We start from the raw sequence: 16,116 nt of genomic DNA, 5'->3' as shown, positions 1-16,116 counted from the left end.
AGTAAGCAGTGTTCCTCCATGATTTCTGCTTCCAGCTCCTGCTTGAGTTCCTGTCCTCATATCCCTCAGTAATGGACTGTGACCTGGAAGTATCAATCAAATGAATCCTTTCCTCCCCTAAGCTGCTTTTGGTCAGAGTATTTTTATCACAGCAACGGAATGAGACTAGACCATTGCCCATTGCTGATGCCTGCTGTTATCCTCAGTTACTTCTTGGGGAGATGGCGTCTTGTTACATGGGGTTTGCTGTTTTCACATAGGCAGTGCATGAAAGTGTGACGTTCCCAAGCACCATTTACCTCCTGACCCACCTCCTTCATTGAAGAACTATGAAAAATCCACCTTCCAAAAGTTGAAACAACAGAATCAACCGAAGATTCGTGAGATCAGTCACACTGCAGAAAGAAATCAACGTGTTGGTTTACATATATGTTTAATTTGGATTCAAGGGCACAAACTTAGGCTGCCATGACTTTTCATTCACCACACACATTTTTCATTGATCCTTGAATACTGTTTTATAATTTTTTTATTTAATAAGTTAAAAAATAACAATCTGCTACCCAACATGAGAGCAGGAATTTGATGAAACTGACATCCTCCTGCCCCTGGTCCCCAACCTGCTGCCTGACACAATCCATGTACACACGTTTCTATTTAAGAGTATATGCATAACAAAACCGTATTCTAAGTACAAACATGTGTTTGTGCTTGTGTGTGTGTGTACCAACATAGAAAGAGAAAGTTGTTTGTTTTTCACTTTCTGTAGAAGGGCAGATGTCAAGCTATATGTAAACATGCCACTTCTCTCACATACTTCTAAGAACACGTTGTGTGGAAACCTTTCTTGAATTTCTTCCCTCATTCACATGCTTCTTACATTCAATCATACGGTTGCATGTAATTTAATTATTGCAGCAGCTTATTTCTTTTACCACTGTGTAGATCCGCCATGTTATTTACTGCTCATATTCCTTGCCTAGTGAATATCTAGGTTGTTTTTATCTTGCGTTTTAGTCTTCATTATGGAAACTTTCAGACATACACAGAACAGAGAAAATGGCGCAGAGAAGTCAGGGTAGTTAGCACTGGTCCCAAAAATTGTCAACACGTGGCCAATCTTGTATCATTTACTCTTCTGCCTAAGACACCAACCCACAAATAACTCCACATGTCTCTTCGAAAGATACTAACTCTTGTTTTTTTTTAATGTACAGTCTCAATATCACACTTATTCCTTAACATGAGCATACGTTGTTCAAAACTCCTGCCTCACAAACTTCTGGCGTTTCAGAAAATGTGGTGAGGGCAAAGTGAGGCTGAGGAACGGTGGGCGATGCCAATTCCTTCTAGCTGCAATCAGGTGGTTTTTTTGTGGGGGGGAGATCATTATTGAATCTTCCAAACTCTGCAGTGTGGGAACTCCAGGGAACTGAAGAGAGTGTTGAGGCCACATGGAGCCCCAGGTGCTTCGGCAGCTTGCAATGTCACACTAGTTCTTCCATCTGGAGCCTTGTGCTCTGCCTGGGGAAAGCCATGGCTAGACGCTCTAAGAGCTCTGCCTCCTCTTCTGACTTTTTTCCCTCCTCACAGGCTTAGAAAATAGGAGGATAAGGAAGAGGAGACAACACAGGAAAATACAAAAAATCAAAATCAAAAATTGCCCCCTTGGGGCTGGAGAGACATCTCAGAGGTTAAGAGCACTGTCTCCTCTTGCGGAGGACCAGGTTCTGTTCCCAGAACCACATGGCAGTTCACAACTGCCCACAACTCCAGTTTCAAGGAATTCAACACCCTCTTCTGGCCTCCTTGGGCACTGCATAACATGGGTGCACTTATACACTTACAATAAAAATAAATTTAATTTTTTAATTGCCCCTGGACTCCTTGATCAAAATCAAGTGTTAATAAGCTTTCTCTCAGAAGGGCCAGACAGTAAATATCTTGGGCTTTTCTGTTTCAGTTACTCTGCACTCTGAAAGCAAAGGCAGCCAATGATGATATATAAACCTGCGGGCACTGCTGTGTTACAATAACAAGTAATGTTTAGAAACAAATAGCAGACTGGAGTTGGCCTTTAGGCTGTGGTTTACCTGTGTTCAATCTAAGCAAAGCAGCTATTTTTATTTCTATTGATGCTTCCTGGTTTTGGTTATTAGGTAGTTTACTATTTTTAAATTATAAAAATGAAAAGATAAAATACAAAGCATATCAAATAGATAACATAGTTTCTTTTATTATTTTCATTTTTCAAATGAGAAAATGGATATGTTGTGAGATTAAAGGACTTGCCCCAAATCACAAAGGCAACACAAGCTGCTTCTTAAAATTGAACCCAAATAGCTCTCTTTCAATTCCTTATTTCGAACATTCATCTTTGTCTAGATATGGAGTTTAATATTACTGTAACTGAGGCAGGCAGGCACAGGGAGTAGATTAGCAGCCTGGGACTCCACTTGGCTCGGGCTGTGCACACACCCCACTTCAAACAACAGAGTAAGTTTCTCCTTCCTTAACAACCATCAAACTTAGACTATATTCAGTCTTACTCCACTTAGGTCTGGGCATGAAGGGTCAATCCAGCCTAGACTGGTTTTGGATGTGTGTGCAAAAGACAAAACTGTCCCCAAATGAACTTTTAGGGTGAATCCCCTATTTACATCCTATGCCTATGCATAATTGGGTGCACATATAATTAAAATCAGATACATTATGGGAAGGGACATGCATAGTAGAGAAATGGTTTTACAAACAAATCTGCTAATCAAAATAGAGAACCCTCAAACTATGCCCCTAATAAGCAAATTCCTCCTTCTCTTGAGCCTCTAAAAGCAAGCCTCAAACAATAATTAGGCCCTCCTGTCCTCACATCTGTGAGGGTGTGGGTGCTGCTAGACTGTGTCTTCCTGACATTTCTGTGTTGAAATCTTAACCCTCAATGGAAAGGTGTTGAAATGTGGGACCCTTAGAATGTGATCATGTTGTGAACCAGGGAGCACCAGTGTCTTGATCTTGGACTTCTCAACTTCCAGAACTTTAAGAAATGAATTTTCATAGTTTATAAATCCCCCAATTGATGGCATTTTTTGCAGTACCCAAATGGACTAAGAATGATGCCCACAACCTAAGTAACCTTAAAGTTTAAATGACTCTACATGTTCATTATTAATTTGCTGATCTTGATTGATATAATTTCATTCAAATTAGGTTTTTAGTATTTTACGATGGGGAAATTGTTATGTGATTAAGTTTCTCAGTCTTTACTCTTAGAATTTTCTTATTGGCAGTGAACATGAGAGAAGTTGTCCTGTTTTCATTGATTCTAAAATACTCATTAAATAGCTAGCTCAAAGTTCTAAGAGTACAACTCTCATCAAAGGGGCATCTCTTTCCTCATAGCTCCCCCTCCATGGGAAACACAGACAGTAAATCTATAATAGAAGCTCTGGTGATAAGAAAGCTATGATGGGACATGATGTTCAGAAAGGCCTTTGTGTAAATGACATTTGAACAAGTGTCTAAATAGGAGGAGGAGTGAGCCATGTTAATTAACCTAATTTTACTTCAACCCATTTATTCCCCTGGATTTTTCTGTGTGTGTATTAAATAAAAGAGGCTCTGATTATTTTCCCAATTTGTCTACAGCTGTCTCAGTCCCCCTCCTTTCTCTGTATATTCAGAGGTGCTTCACGAAGTAAATCTATTTTCCATTCACTAATATGTTCCAGTGTGCTCCTTTTTCCATGGTCCTAACTCTATCTTCGTTGCTAACTTTTTAATCACTCTTCACAAATAATTTTCCAGTCTTGCTGATTTTTCTACTTTGACATTTATAAATCATTCTTTCCAGGATCAAAATAAAACTCCCCTTTCCAAAAGGCAAGCTATGTCTTAAGCATCTCTATATTCAAACAGACTTCTAGTACACTTTTATTGAGAGACTGGAATGAATTGCCAAAGTTCTTTGGAGATTTTTCACCTCTATTCATGACTAAAGGCAACTGATTGTTGGGGTTTGAGGGGGAGGGGGTTGCTGTGCTGGGGATCAAACTCAGAGCCTCACACGAACTAGACAGGAGCTGTACCACTGAACTCACTTCTACCCACCTTGTTCTCCTAGGTGGATCCCAAGTGCAGAGCTGCTCAAACTCACCTGCACATTTGCTCCTGGCACTAGTTTTCAGAGAAATATGGATCATAAGACTAGAATCTTCTGCTGCAAATGGGGGGGGGCATGCTAAACAATTGAGGAAACACCAGAATCCCTGCAAACAGCACAGCTACCTCCAAAAGAAAGGACCCAGATTAGGTTCACGTTATTTCATTTCCTTTATTTGACTTGGGTGGGCTGGAAAGTCCTGGTGGTCAGTTGGTAGCTTGGTCAGACCATATGTTTTTCCAATTCTGTATTGACATCGTCTGTGCATCCATATTCCCCCTAAAACCAGGAAGACCAGAGACAGGGGGGCTAGTGCGATGCCCCAGGAGAATGTGGAAGAGACTGTGGAGAAAAGAGAGGACTGTGAACTGGAGTCGTTGACTACAAAAGAGGGCAGGGCAGTTCTCATTTACAGAGAAAAAAACAAATCAGAGTTTGTTTGCCCTGATAAATGAGCACTGATTTCCAGAAAGCTGTTTCCTTATATCAAAGTCAAGGCCATTAAGAATGACGTCTGTGACACTGGAGAAACAACTACGGCAGGACAAAATCTGATCTGATTAAAGAACATCACAAGGTAGGGAGGGGGTAGGGCCTAAAAGACTAACTGTTCCAGCTGTGCACAGTGTATATAAGATGGTGTTACATCTCTGTTTGCTGTTAGTGACATGCCAGGAACAACCTGCCCTCTGCCAGTGAGCATGGGGGTCATGAGGATTAAACAAAGAAAACAAAGAGTCAAAGACCTTGAATGCCAAAGTTGTTGCTTGGATTAAGCTATTGTATATTCAATTCCTGGACAGCTCTGGTATAGAAATGGAGGAAGAGGTTGTGAATATGTATTGAAAAGTAAATATGAAGACAGTGTTATCAGGTAGATACCTTGTTGATGTGGATTTCCACTTTTTTTTTTTTTTTTTTTTTTTTTTTATAACACCTGTAGTCCAGGCTGACCTCAAACTCTTGATTCCCTTATTCAGGCTTTCAAAGACTGGGGTTACAGGCATGTAGGATTCTACATTTGTGTATTGGAGGGTGCACTCACCTGTGTGTGTTTAGAGGCCAGAGATGAACTCAGGTGTGTTCTCCTACATTAACTATACCTTGCTTTCCTGCTCAACATTTTAATAGAGAATAAATTGATTGGCTCAGAAATGATAGCATTGGGTTTGTTTTATTTTTTTCCTTTTAAAATGTTCCTTAGCGAACACTACATTTACTTCCTGTTGCTTAATGGTTTTGACCTTAAAGCTGCCCTGAACCCCCAGTTCCTATCTTTTGAAGAATAGAGCTTTTCAACTTAAAGAATGATCCATCCCCTTCTAGAGGCCACATAAGGTCATCAGATCCCAGCGATCCAAGGCAGAGCCATACGAGGATTTGAGGTATTTAGAAGTTCATCACAGAGCCGTTCTATGGGTTTTCTATTTAGGAGGTTAGGGCAATAGCTGAGTGGATAAAATGCTTGCCTGTGCAAGCACGAGGACCAAAGTCCAGATCCCCAGCAGCCACCTACATGCCAGGTGGGTGCTGCAGCCTGCCTATCATCTCAGCACTCAGGAGGTGGAGAATCTCTGGGCTGGCTGGATAGCTCGACTAGCAGGATCAATGAGCTGAGTTCAGGTGAGAGTTCATGCCTCAGTAAGTAATGTGGAGAGTGGTTGAGGAACACACTCTAGTTCAGTTCTGGCCTCCACATGCACACAAATGTGCACATGTACTCACATATACTTATGAATATGCACATCATCCATACATATAACTGCAAAAAAAAGTTTGGGGTTGGAAAAATGACTCAGTCAGTAAAGTGTCTGCTGTGAGAGCTCGAAGACCTAAATTTGGATTCCCAGCACCCATGTAAAAGCCAAGCACAGTGGTGACAATTATAACCCCATCACTGGGGTGAGGTGGAGACAGGCAGATCCCTGGAGTTCATTGGCCAACCACTCTAGCCAAATCAATGTGCTCCAGCTTCAGTGAGAGACCCTATCTAAAAAAAATAAGGTGGAGACCAATTGAGGAAGACATCCAACATCCACCTCTGGCCTCCACACTCATGTACACACATGTGCATGCATATCTGCATGTACACATGCACATCCACATGAATGGGTATATAACACACACACACACACACACACACACACACACACACACACGAGAGATTTCCATCCAGTGCCCTACTAAGGAATCATCTGCACAACATGTAGTTCTGTCCTGCATCTGCAGAGCATTTAGCAAGTTGTTTTTCCTTTCAGTGTTTCCAAAATACATACCTTCTTTGACTGTGGTATGAAGTGACTGAAAACTCCGTGGATTTGTAGCAACACATTTAAAATCTGTGTTCAGATCTTCCCTTGTGACTGGATCAAAAATCAGTGACACTTCAACATAATTTTCCTCATTTTCTAAATATTGGCTGCATGAAAAAAAATATTCTCTCAAACATGATCTATCAAATACAAGCTTGTCTTTTATAAGGTAGGCAGACAAACAGTCTCAAATTAGAAACAGTTGTGTTTAAACTTTCCTTGAGTTCTGAAAAGTTGGGAGAATTTGCCAACATATTTGCTGCTTATTTGGGAGAATATCTAGCCTGTGCCTGGAAGTCATCCTGTCAGTGAAGATGTTATTTGTTACATTAGGACATTTGTTACAATGAAAGCATAACTTCTCATTTTGATTTGGATGGAAATTTTCATTTTTAAAGGACTAACAAAAAAATAAAATCCTTCAATAATCAAGTGGCAGCGGAAACATCTAATTTGGGCCACTTGACTTTCTCATCAATAAATTGTTCACATGTTGATACAGAGGAAGTTTCTAGAACTCTGGCACCTTTAATTCTAGCACTTGGGAGGTAGCAGCAGGCAGATCTCTGTGAGATGGAGGCAAGCCAGATTTACATGGTGAGTTTCAGGCCACCTGGGGCTACAAGAAGACCCTGACTCAAAAATAAAAAAGTCCCTTTAAGTAAATGAACAGTGTGAGTGCACTGACACTGGACATGTACTTGTGACCAAGTCTTTTACCACAAAGACCTGAGAGTAAACAATTACACTGCATACCGTTTTCATCCATCGTGTTTATCAACCAAATGACACCATAAGGAACTTTTTTTTTTTTCATATTTCCAAAAATGCAAAAGACTGGTAAGAAAGAGTTAAGGCTAATTCAAAGTATCAGAGCTACTATCTTAAAAACAGTAAAAATTGGAACCAATTTTAGTTTCCTTTCCTTTCAAGTTTCAGAATACAAAAACATTTCTAAGAGATTAATGCGTGCCAAAATTAATATTCTTTTTGTGTCTCTTCCTCCCTTTCTCTCTCTCTCTCTCTCTCCCCCCCTCCCCCCAGGAGGTCTAGTACAGATATTGTGGTTAGTCTCAGAATCTTTATGAGGGTTTATGAATATCTTTCAGTGACATGACAATAGGGAGTAAAAGTATAAAAACTCCAAAATATTTTTTGGGTCTTTTTGAGAGTCTCCCTGTAGCTCCAGCTAACCTGGAACTCACTATGTAGACCAGGCTGGCCCTGAACTCACAGAGATCTGCCTGCCTCTGCCTCCTGAGTGCTGGGATTAAAGGCATACGCCATCATGCCCAGCAACTCCAAAATATTTTTAAGTCTGCAAAAATCAAGAAATAAAATTTAAAAAGTCAACTGGTCAACCACGACTCAACTCATTCATGTCTAGAAAATGTTTGGCTCTCAGGAGAATTTTTAGCAAAATTCAATTTTATAGTCCTAAAAGTCCAATGGTTTTGAATAGGGAAAATGTCATTTTTGTGGTGTTGCGTCCTGTCAACAGGTCTCCAGAGGAAAATGAAACCTAAAGATGCACCACAACAGAAGACCCTCACCCACTTACTGGTGTAGCCCTTCAGTCACACGGCCTTCTGGGTAGGCAGATGAGATAAAAGTGCTGTTAGCCATCCACCACACAATGGTGTTTGAGGGTGTGCCAGTTCCCAGAAACACCTTACACGGGACTATCAGTCTTGACCCTGTGTGTAGCAAGATATAACACATGGACCATCAGAACCCAGCATGGGAAAAGAATCATCTCTGCTCCTCACATCCCTCAGCAATCTCCCACCATGGAGCCCTCCTCATCTTCTCAAACACCCCCCACAAGCCAGTCCTTTCCGCAGAGGGAAATATAGCCTCCTCAAATGATTCTGTTCAAGGAATAGTTAACATTTCTTACCAACTGCCTTCAGCACCTTCTACCCTTCTTTGCAGCAGGTAAAACCCAAAAGCACATGAACTTGAACAGTTTCATTAAGGCCATTCGGCTCCTATGGAGCATTCTGAACTCAAGCTCCCTTCTTCCACACTTGATTCTAGCTACTTCAAAAAAAAAACAATCCAGACCATGTGTGATTCTTTCTTTAGGCCTGTTACTAACCTCAGGCCTAACACTTCCCCCTGGGAATTCTCCATTCTAAGAGAGCTCAAGTTTAGAATGAACCCTTTAAAAGCCAACTGCATAGTCTAAGGACAGTGCCCTCTACAGCTGTGCAATACGATGGTGCCAGGCCCCTTGTCTCAATCACAGTTAGTTATTTTCTTTGTAAGTCACCAAAGAGGAGAAGATGGAAAAGAAAAATCCTATCTGCTCATTTCTTCTTCCTGGGAATATACCTCCTGCAGTTTATCTATTAAGGCACCTGGCCCCGCTTCACCTTCAGAATACCAGCTCTTCTCTGTCCTTTGTAACCCTATGACCTTAACATTTCTCCCAGTGACAGCAGCCCATTACAATGGAGGAAACGAATGGCCATGTGACTCCATCATGTATTCAAAATAACCGATTAAGAACTGGGTTCTACTCTGCTGTGGGGGTACCTAAGATCCAGGGCACTGGGATCTAGGCATCACCAACCACTGTGTCACTTAGTGCTCTGGCTTAATAGCTAGCTGGTCATAGAGCCAAAGTGGACTCGTGGGCTTCAACCAATTCCAACATCTGAACAAAAGCCTTCCACCTCTATGGCCTCCAACTAAACTTTAGCACTTAAATTTAATACCAAGCAGAAATAACTATAATAATAATAATAAATTTTGTTTTAAAAAGGACGCTGTAGCCAGGCCTTGAAGAAAGAACATTACAGATTGTACCAGATAGCATTAGCTGTCAACTTGACACACCTGGTAAAGGGAGTCTCAACTGGTGAATTGCCTCCATTGGACTGGCCTGTGGCCATGTCTGTGGGGCATCTTCTTAATTACTGAGTGATGTGGGAGGGCCCAACCCACTGTGGGTGGTGCCACCCATGGGCAGGTGGGCCTATATTGAAAGCAGGTTGAGCAGGTGCTAGGGGAGCAAGACAGTAAGCAGCATTCCTCCATGGCCTGTGCTCCATCCAGCTCCTGCCTCCAAGTTCATGCCCTGAGTTCCTACCTTGGGCTCCCTTAGTGATGAACTGTGTTACTCAGGAAATGGAAGCTAAATAAACCCTTTCCTCCCCAAGTTGGTATTGGTCAGAGTGTTTTGTCACAGCAATGGAGAAACAAACTAGAACAGAGATACAAAATCATTCCATAAAAACGGCACACAAAAGTCTAAGTATAGGCTTCCCAGGCATGCAGACCTGAATCTACAGCACTACCTGACCCTAAACATGACTTCTTGGTCTTCACTATGTTCCTATAACTCCCTAGGTGATTTTTTCCTTGTGGAAATAGTAGAAATAAAACCTTCCTACCATGTTGGTATTGGGATGGAAAGGGCTTCCATTAGATACAGTATATGCTCCATAGATGACCATCTTTTCCCCACCATGAACATCAGAGAGTGGTTTGTACAGTTCACTAAATACCTTCACTGGCCACTACTATTGACCAATAAGGACACTGGTCAAGACAGCCTGCATCAACTTGGGGTGAAAAATGGAAAACTCGCCAGGCATGGTGGCATGCCCCTTTTAATCCAGCCCTCAGGAGGCAGAGGTAGGTGGATCTCTGTGAGATCAAGTCCAACTGGTCTAGATAGTGAGTTCCAGGTGGCTGGGACTAGGGAGACCCTTGTCAAAAAATTTTTTAATAGAAAACCCTTTTTATTATATCATTCAGTGAGTTTACCAGCTATTTTGATAACAAGATACTGTCTGTAGTCACTTCTAGCTTTGCTGGACAAATAGAATCTTAAAGAGATTCTAAGCACCAGCCAAATTTTAGTAACATGAATTAAGTTAAAGCTACTAAAGATGCTGGCTATGCAAGGAATTCACACTATTGATCCTTTCCTAGAGTTAGTAACTGTTATCAAAATATTTGCCTTATTGCATTTAAATTTTTGTAGGTATGGTCTCCATAAAGCAAAATATTCTTGCTTTCAAATAACGTCATCCCTAACAATACTGGGCAAGGACAAATATTCCCTTGCATTGGTCATGTCAGCCCCTCACACTGAGGTTCTAGGGTATCCACTCAGGCAACTCTGTACCCAAAGAAACAAGACTGGTGTGGTCTACAGACTCCGGTCTCTGAGCCCCTGATGCTTAGATTTCAGTCATCATGACCATTATGATGTATAGGCTGCATGCCCCTGCAAGTCTTACCCAGAGATGCTGGTATCGTCTCTAGGGGAGAAATAATCACAGGAATGGATTCCATGGTTGTTTCTGAGAAAGTAATAAGGAAAACGGATTACATTAGGGAAGTCTTCAATTGGAGCCAAGAGTCAGATTCCATTGTTTAGCCAATTAAGCGATCCTCCCCCATGTGGCCAGTCATTGTGAGAATCAGCCTTTGTCTGGCAAAGGAAGTGTGCTCTCCACAAAATTGAGCATCTTAGGCCAATGCATTTCCCGGCAAAGATATTCCTGGAAGAAGCCACATTTACACATTCCTCTGACAGACGGTCTTTGTTATCTGTTCTGTGATAAACAATTAGCTTTTCCTTTCTCAGGCTTCCTGAATGCACACTGATGATGTTCACAGGCTTGGCTTTGCCCAAAGGTCTCCCTACCCCTCCAAAATGCCCACCACAGAACTCTGGAGATCCATTTTTTTCAGGCGCAGGCACAGGGGTTGGAGAGTCCCCTGTTTGTAAAAATAATCTCACACTGGGTAAGAAATAGTCACCCAGTTTTGGTCACTAAAATCTAACTGGCTAAGGAGATAAACTGTTTAGTGAGACTGAAGCGGGCTTTCAAGAGATTAGAACCAGTTTGAAGAAACTGGATGTCTGAACTGGAGCAAGAAAGCAAGCCAGAGAGTGAGTGGAGGGTCAGAACTTTCCCTCAACTAGCCTCCTGATTCAGTTCTTCTGCTAAAAAGCACGGAAACTCCTCCCATAGATAAGCACTGTCTAACAGGACAGTGCAGCCTAGAGAACAAAGCATGTCTCCACTCGGGTGCCTCAAGGTCACCCTAAGGAAGGTAAAGAGGCTGGGGCAGTCAAAGTAGAGGAATCAGCCTCTGGACAAGACATTTCGGTAGCACCAGCATGGCCTGGCAGATTTGTGAAATGCAAATTTCAACACAATCCCCTGGCTCCCGTTTAGCTGATCTGCATGGAACCTTAGATTCTACACAAGGAACAAGTATCCAGCTGCTGCTGCTGCTGCTAGTGATGGCTCAGGACCACCAACCATTTGAGAATTATGGCGGGGGGGCGGGGGGCACGGTTTCACGACACAGTACAGCATGCAAGTCTGCCGCCCCCTAGTGTTTCTGTGCAGCACACAGACAAGGCAGTGGCCTGCTAAAAGGTAAAAAGAAAATCTTCAGCTACTTGCAGGGAGGTGGGACGGGTTGGGGGGATGGGCTGGGGGTGGAACAAGGAGTTAATATGAATGAATCCTCACAGGACAGGAAAAGGAATGTAATTCAGAGGTTTCAGTTCATGGAAGATACGATCTTTCCTATGATACAAATGGCTCTCTGGGGTCTATAAGTAAAGTTTTTTACCCTCACAGAACAATTATTTAGCTCCAATGTTTCCAAAGCACTTTGAAGTTCCCTTAAAAGACTCCAAACTATGCATAAGAAATAAGAAATACATAGGCACATAATAAATAAATATGGCATATTCTCTGGGGCAGACTCCAAGACTGTACCTAACTTTCTATTCAGCACATAGGTGGTATGGCAAAAATGTTAAAAGTTAAACCGGTGAACCCTGTCCACATTATTTTCAAGTGTAGTTGATCCTGGCTGAGCATCACTACTCCAGCAAGTCAAAATCTGAAGCACTCTAAAATCCAAAACTATTGAGTACCAATATAATGCTGTGAGTGGAAAAGTGCATACTATGAAACATTGCTTCATTTAACATACTGCAGAGCCATCCTGGTGGCATGTGTCTGTAATTCCAGCCCTGGGAGGCTAAAGAAGGAGGAGTTCCGGTTAGAGGCCAACCCGAGCCGCTAGGCCAAGAGCCACTCTGAGGGAAGCCTGAGCTATAGCCTGAGGCACTGTCTCAAAAAGTATAATAAAATAAAAACATTGTATCAAACCACCTTCCAGTTATATGTACAAGCTCTATTTGAAGCACAAATTAATTTCATGTTTAAAATTGGGCCCATTCCCAAGATGCCTCATTATGTATATGAAAATATCCCAAACTTGAAAAAAATTTAAAATTTAAAGTTTTCTAGTTTCAAGCTTTTAGGTAAGTAGCATTCAACCAGTATCAAAAACACATCTTAGGGAAGAAAACAAACAGGGCAATTTCCAGGGGATGTGCCAATGCATGGCCTTTTGGTTGAAACACCAGTAAAAATCCTAGTACCCTAGAATTATACACAAAGACATTCAACTGTGTCCTTATCACCAGCTCAGAATGTCCCAGCCTTCAACAAAGAGGATCTCCTTGGAGCATTGTTTGTCCCCCTCTAGTGGTGAGTTTTAGCCTCACCTTTTTCAAAGAATCACTTAACTGCCTAAGGATCCAGTCTCTTTTCTTCATAACATCCTGATTTATCCCTTTCAAAGTATCTCGTGCATATCTTTTTAGTCTTCAGAATAGTTGACATATCCATTTTCCTTTCCCTTCATACCAAAGAGCTTCAAGGGCTTGTAGGTGAACCTAAATGTATTCTTATCATGCTTCCTATTAAACCAGGCAAGACCCTACTACAATGGTAAGTACGTACCTTTGACACGGAGTTCAATATTCCTAGTGATGTTGAATTTCTTGCCCTTGTGGGTGAATGTAGCAACACATCTGTAATAGCCCGCATCTTCAGTGGATGTGTTGGATATGAGTAAGTGTGTGGGGTCCCCCACACTTAGAAATTTCTCATTGTCTTTATCCAGAAAGACAGAGCCCTTAAAACAAAATGCATCTAAAGTTACATTATAGACTAATATAGCTCTCCAACACCGGGAATCACATGATTTTTTCCAATCAATGCAGATGCTGCAAACCAAGAACTTCCCTGATATGTATTTACTTTCACAGTTTTGTCTTTAGCTCACACATTTTTAAATTTTATTATTTTTATTTTATGTGTATGAATGTATTGCCTACATGTTTGTAAGTGCACCCATGTCGTGAAATACCTGAGGATGTCAGAGGAAGGTGTCAGATACCCTGGAACTGGAGTTACAGATGGTTGATAGCCACCATCGAACCCAGGGAATGGGAATCGAACCCAGGTCCTCTGCAAGAACAGTAAGTGTTCCCAACTGCTGAATCATCTTAACCAGTCCATTTGGGGAACACTTTTAACTGTATTTTTAGAAATTTTTTTCTTGAAACAGGATTCACGGTGTTCCCAAAGTGGTCTCAAACTCTTGATCCTCACGCTTTAGCCTCCTGAGTGCTAGGATTACAGATATGTGTCCCTAGTTTAGGAAAAGGAATCCGTTAACATATCTTTTAAAGATTAACTTAACTTTGAAATATTGGCCATTTAAATACAAATATACGTAAGACCTAACTGCTTTCTATTGGCCATTAGCTGTAAAATCACTATTAAATAGTTTGAGGGACATGAAGAACAAGAGTCAAAAGAGATAACACTGTAGCAATTTCTTTAAAAATCATTTCAATGTTAGGAGCTATTACCATAGAGAAAATTGTGTAAGTAAAAACTAAATAGGAAAGATAAATCCACATTCTCATATAGAAGGAAAGCTCTATGGGTTCTCTGTAAAATAGAGAGCAAAGGCCTCCAGTAAAGAATTTAAGAAAACAATTGTGACCACACCATGTGCTCAGGAACATTGCTTTCAAGACCATGATGAACACATGCATGGTGGTACAGGTGTATAATCCCAGTATTCAGGAAGCTGTGGCAGGAGGATCAAGACTTTGAGGCCAGGCTGAGCTACAGGGAGAGACCCTGTCAAAAAAAACTAACAAAAACAAGGAAGGAGGAGGAGGAAAAAGAGGAGGAAGAGGAGGAGAGAGGGAGAGAGGGAGGAAGAGAGGGAAGAAGGGAGGAAGAGAGGGAGGAGATGGAGAAGAGAGAAAGAAAATGTAATTTAAGCTCAAGGCTTACAATAATCAAATACAACCTCAAGTCTTGCAAAACTGAAGCAGCCACATAGCTCATAGAATATTGCTTCAAAGCATAATTAAAGGGAGAAATTCATGATTCCTAGCTTGGGTAATCAACTACGAAAACAGGGCCAAGCACTGTAGCAATTCTAGCAACTGTGAGACCTTGGGTTGGTTCCTTCTGTTTCCAGTCATCTGCCAAGGGGAGGGCTCAGCTGTCTCCGCTTCATTAAACTGCTTGTTGAGGTTAGAACAGGCTCAGACCAGTACACACTCAGCAATGCTTAGCATGATTATAGAAGAACCAAATTTTGTTAACACCACCGTGATATCCCTGTTTATTAAGCACCACTTAGATGTCAAGCGCTCTCAGGTGCATCCCCTTTTCGCTTCAAAACAATCCCTGGCAGTGGGAATTACTAATTGCTTTTTCACAGCAGAAACAGGTTCAAGAGGGGAACTCACTTGACCAAACTAAAAGAAACAAGGTTTCAAATGCAAACTCTTTTTGTATGGTCTGTCTTCTGCACACAAGGTCTTTCAGTTGTCTTGTGCATGCTCTTTCTAAACCAAGAAAAGGCCCTCCCCAGCTCACCCAGCTTACGGGTACTGAGCAGTTACATTCTTCCTTTCAGAAAATCACTTCAAAGTTTCCAATATTACACTGATATGATGTATATAAGTGCATCTCTCTATATATGATGTATATAAGTGCATCTACATATATATATATATGTATTTTGTAGCTATAATACCACAAGTCAGCTGGTTAACCTATCAGTGATTAAAGGGTTAATTCTTACTAATGATTAAACAAATACTATATTTTTTGGGATTGGTCTACCATCAGTGCCAGAGGATAGCAAGTTCTTTCAGGTGAGGGCCAGATAGGACGTATTTTAGGGCCATCACATAATGGTTGCATGGTCTCTGTCACAACTGTGCAGTGAGACAGCCGTGGATGGCCCATAAACTAGTGAGCATGGCTGTGTGTGCCAATAAAACTGTATTTACGGATACTGAAGTTTGAACTTTAGATTACAGTCACATGCTCTGAAGTATTCTTTAAATTTTTTCAAACACTTAAGTGAAAACTATGTCAGTGTATGAGTTATACAAAGGCAAGTGGCAGCTCTATTTGACTCTAAGCTATCATGTGCCCGTGTATCATGTGCTCTGTATAAGGATGTCTGATAACTTCCTTAAGAACCATTAAAATACCAGACAAAGGGGAAATTGTGCCTATATTTACTTCTTTAAAAGTTACCGTGTGCTTTTTAAAAGATTTCTTTAACATGCATATAATATTGTCATAGAAATTAACAGGATTTTTTTTTCCTATTTTTTTAGATAAGTGACAGAGTCAAAAGCTCTTTCGTGGGGCTGGGGAGATGGCTCAGTGGATAAGGACACTGGCTGTTCTTGCAGAAGACTTGGGTTCGAATCCCAGTACCCTCATGGCAGCTAACAACTGTCCGTAACTCCAGTTCCAGGGG

At 41.3% G+C, this 16,116-nt stretch overlaps 1 protein-coding gene across 3 annotated transcripts in view; it reads right to left on the bottom strand.

Annotated features, from left to right (window-relative positions):
* Positions 1 to 4,305: 4,305 nt before the first annotated feature.
* Il1r2 (interleukin 1 receptor type 2) overlaps positions 4,306 to 16,116 on the bottom strand; it is a 39,920-nt gene continuing 28,109 nt past the window's right edge. For 2 of the 3 annotated variants that reach the window (XM_008845904.3, XM_029569777.1), the window contains 5 exons: positions 13,269 to 13,443; positions 10,728 to 10,790; positions 8,033 to 8,168; positions 6,436 to 6,578; positions 4,306 to 4,501 (listed from right to left, as the gene is read on the bottom strand). In XM_008845904.3, the coding sequence (XP_008844126.2) occupies positions 4,317 to 4,501; positions 6,436 to 6,578; positions 8,033 to 8,168; positions 10,728 to 10,790; positions 13,269 to 13,443 (702 nt within the window). In that variant the 3' untranslated portion in view covers positions 4,306 to 4,316. The remainder of the gene's footprint in view (positions 4,502 to 6,435; positions 6,579 to 8,032; positions 8,169 to 10,727; positions 10,791 to 13,268; positions 13,444 to 16,116) is intronic. The other variant, XM_029569778.1, reaches the window with a different exon arrangement.

This window comes from Nannospalax galili, unplaced genomic scaffold (assembly GCF_000622305.1).
Source record: "Nannospalax galili isolate Female #2095 unplaced genomic scaffold, S.galili_v1.0 scaffold182, whole genome shotgun sequence".
Taxonomy (NCBI): domain Eukaryota; kingdom Metazoa; phylum Chordata; class Mammalia; order Rodentia; family Spalacidae; genus Nannospalax; species Nannospalax galili.
Note: the sequence above shows the minus strand (reverse complement) of the source record. Positions and strands in the feature narration are given on the sequence as shown.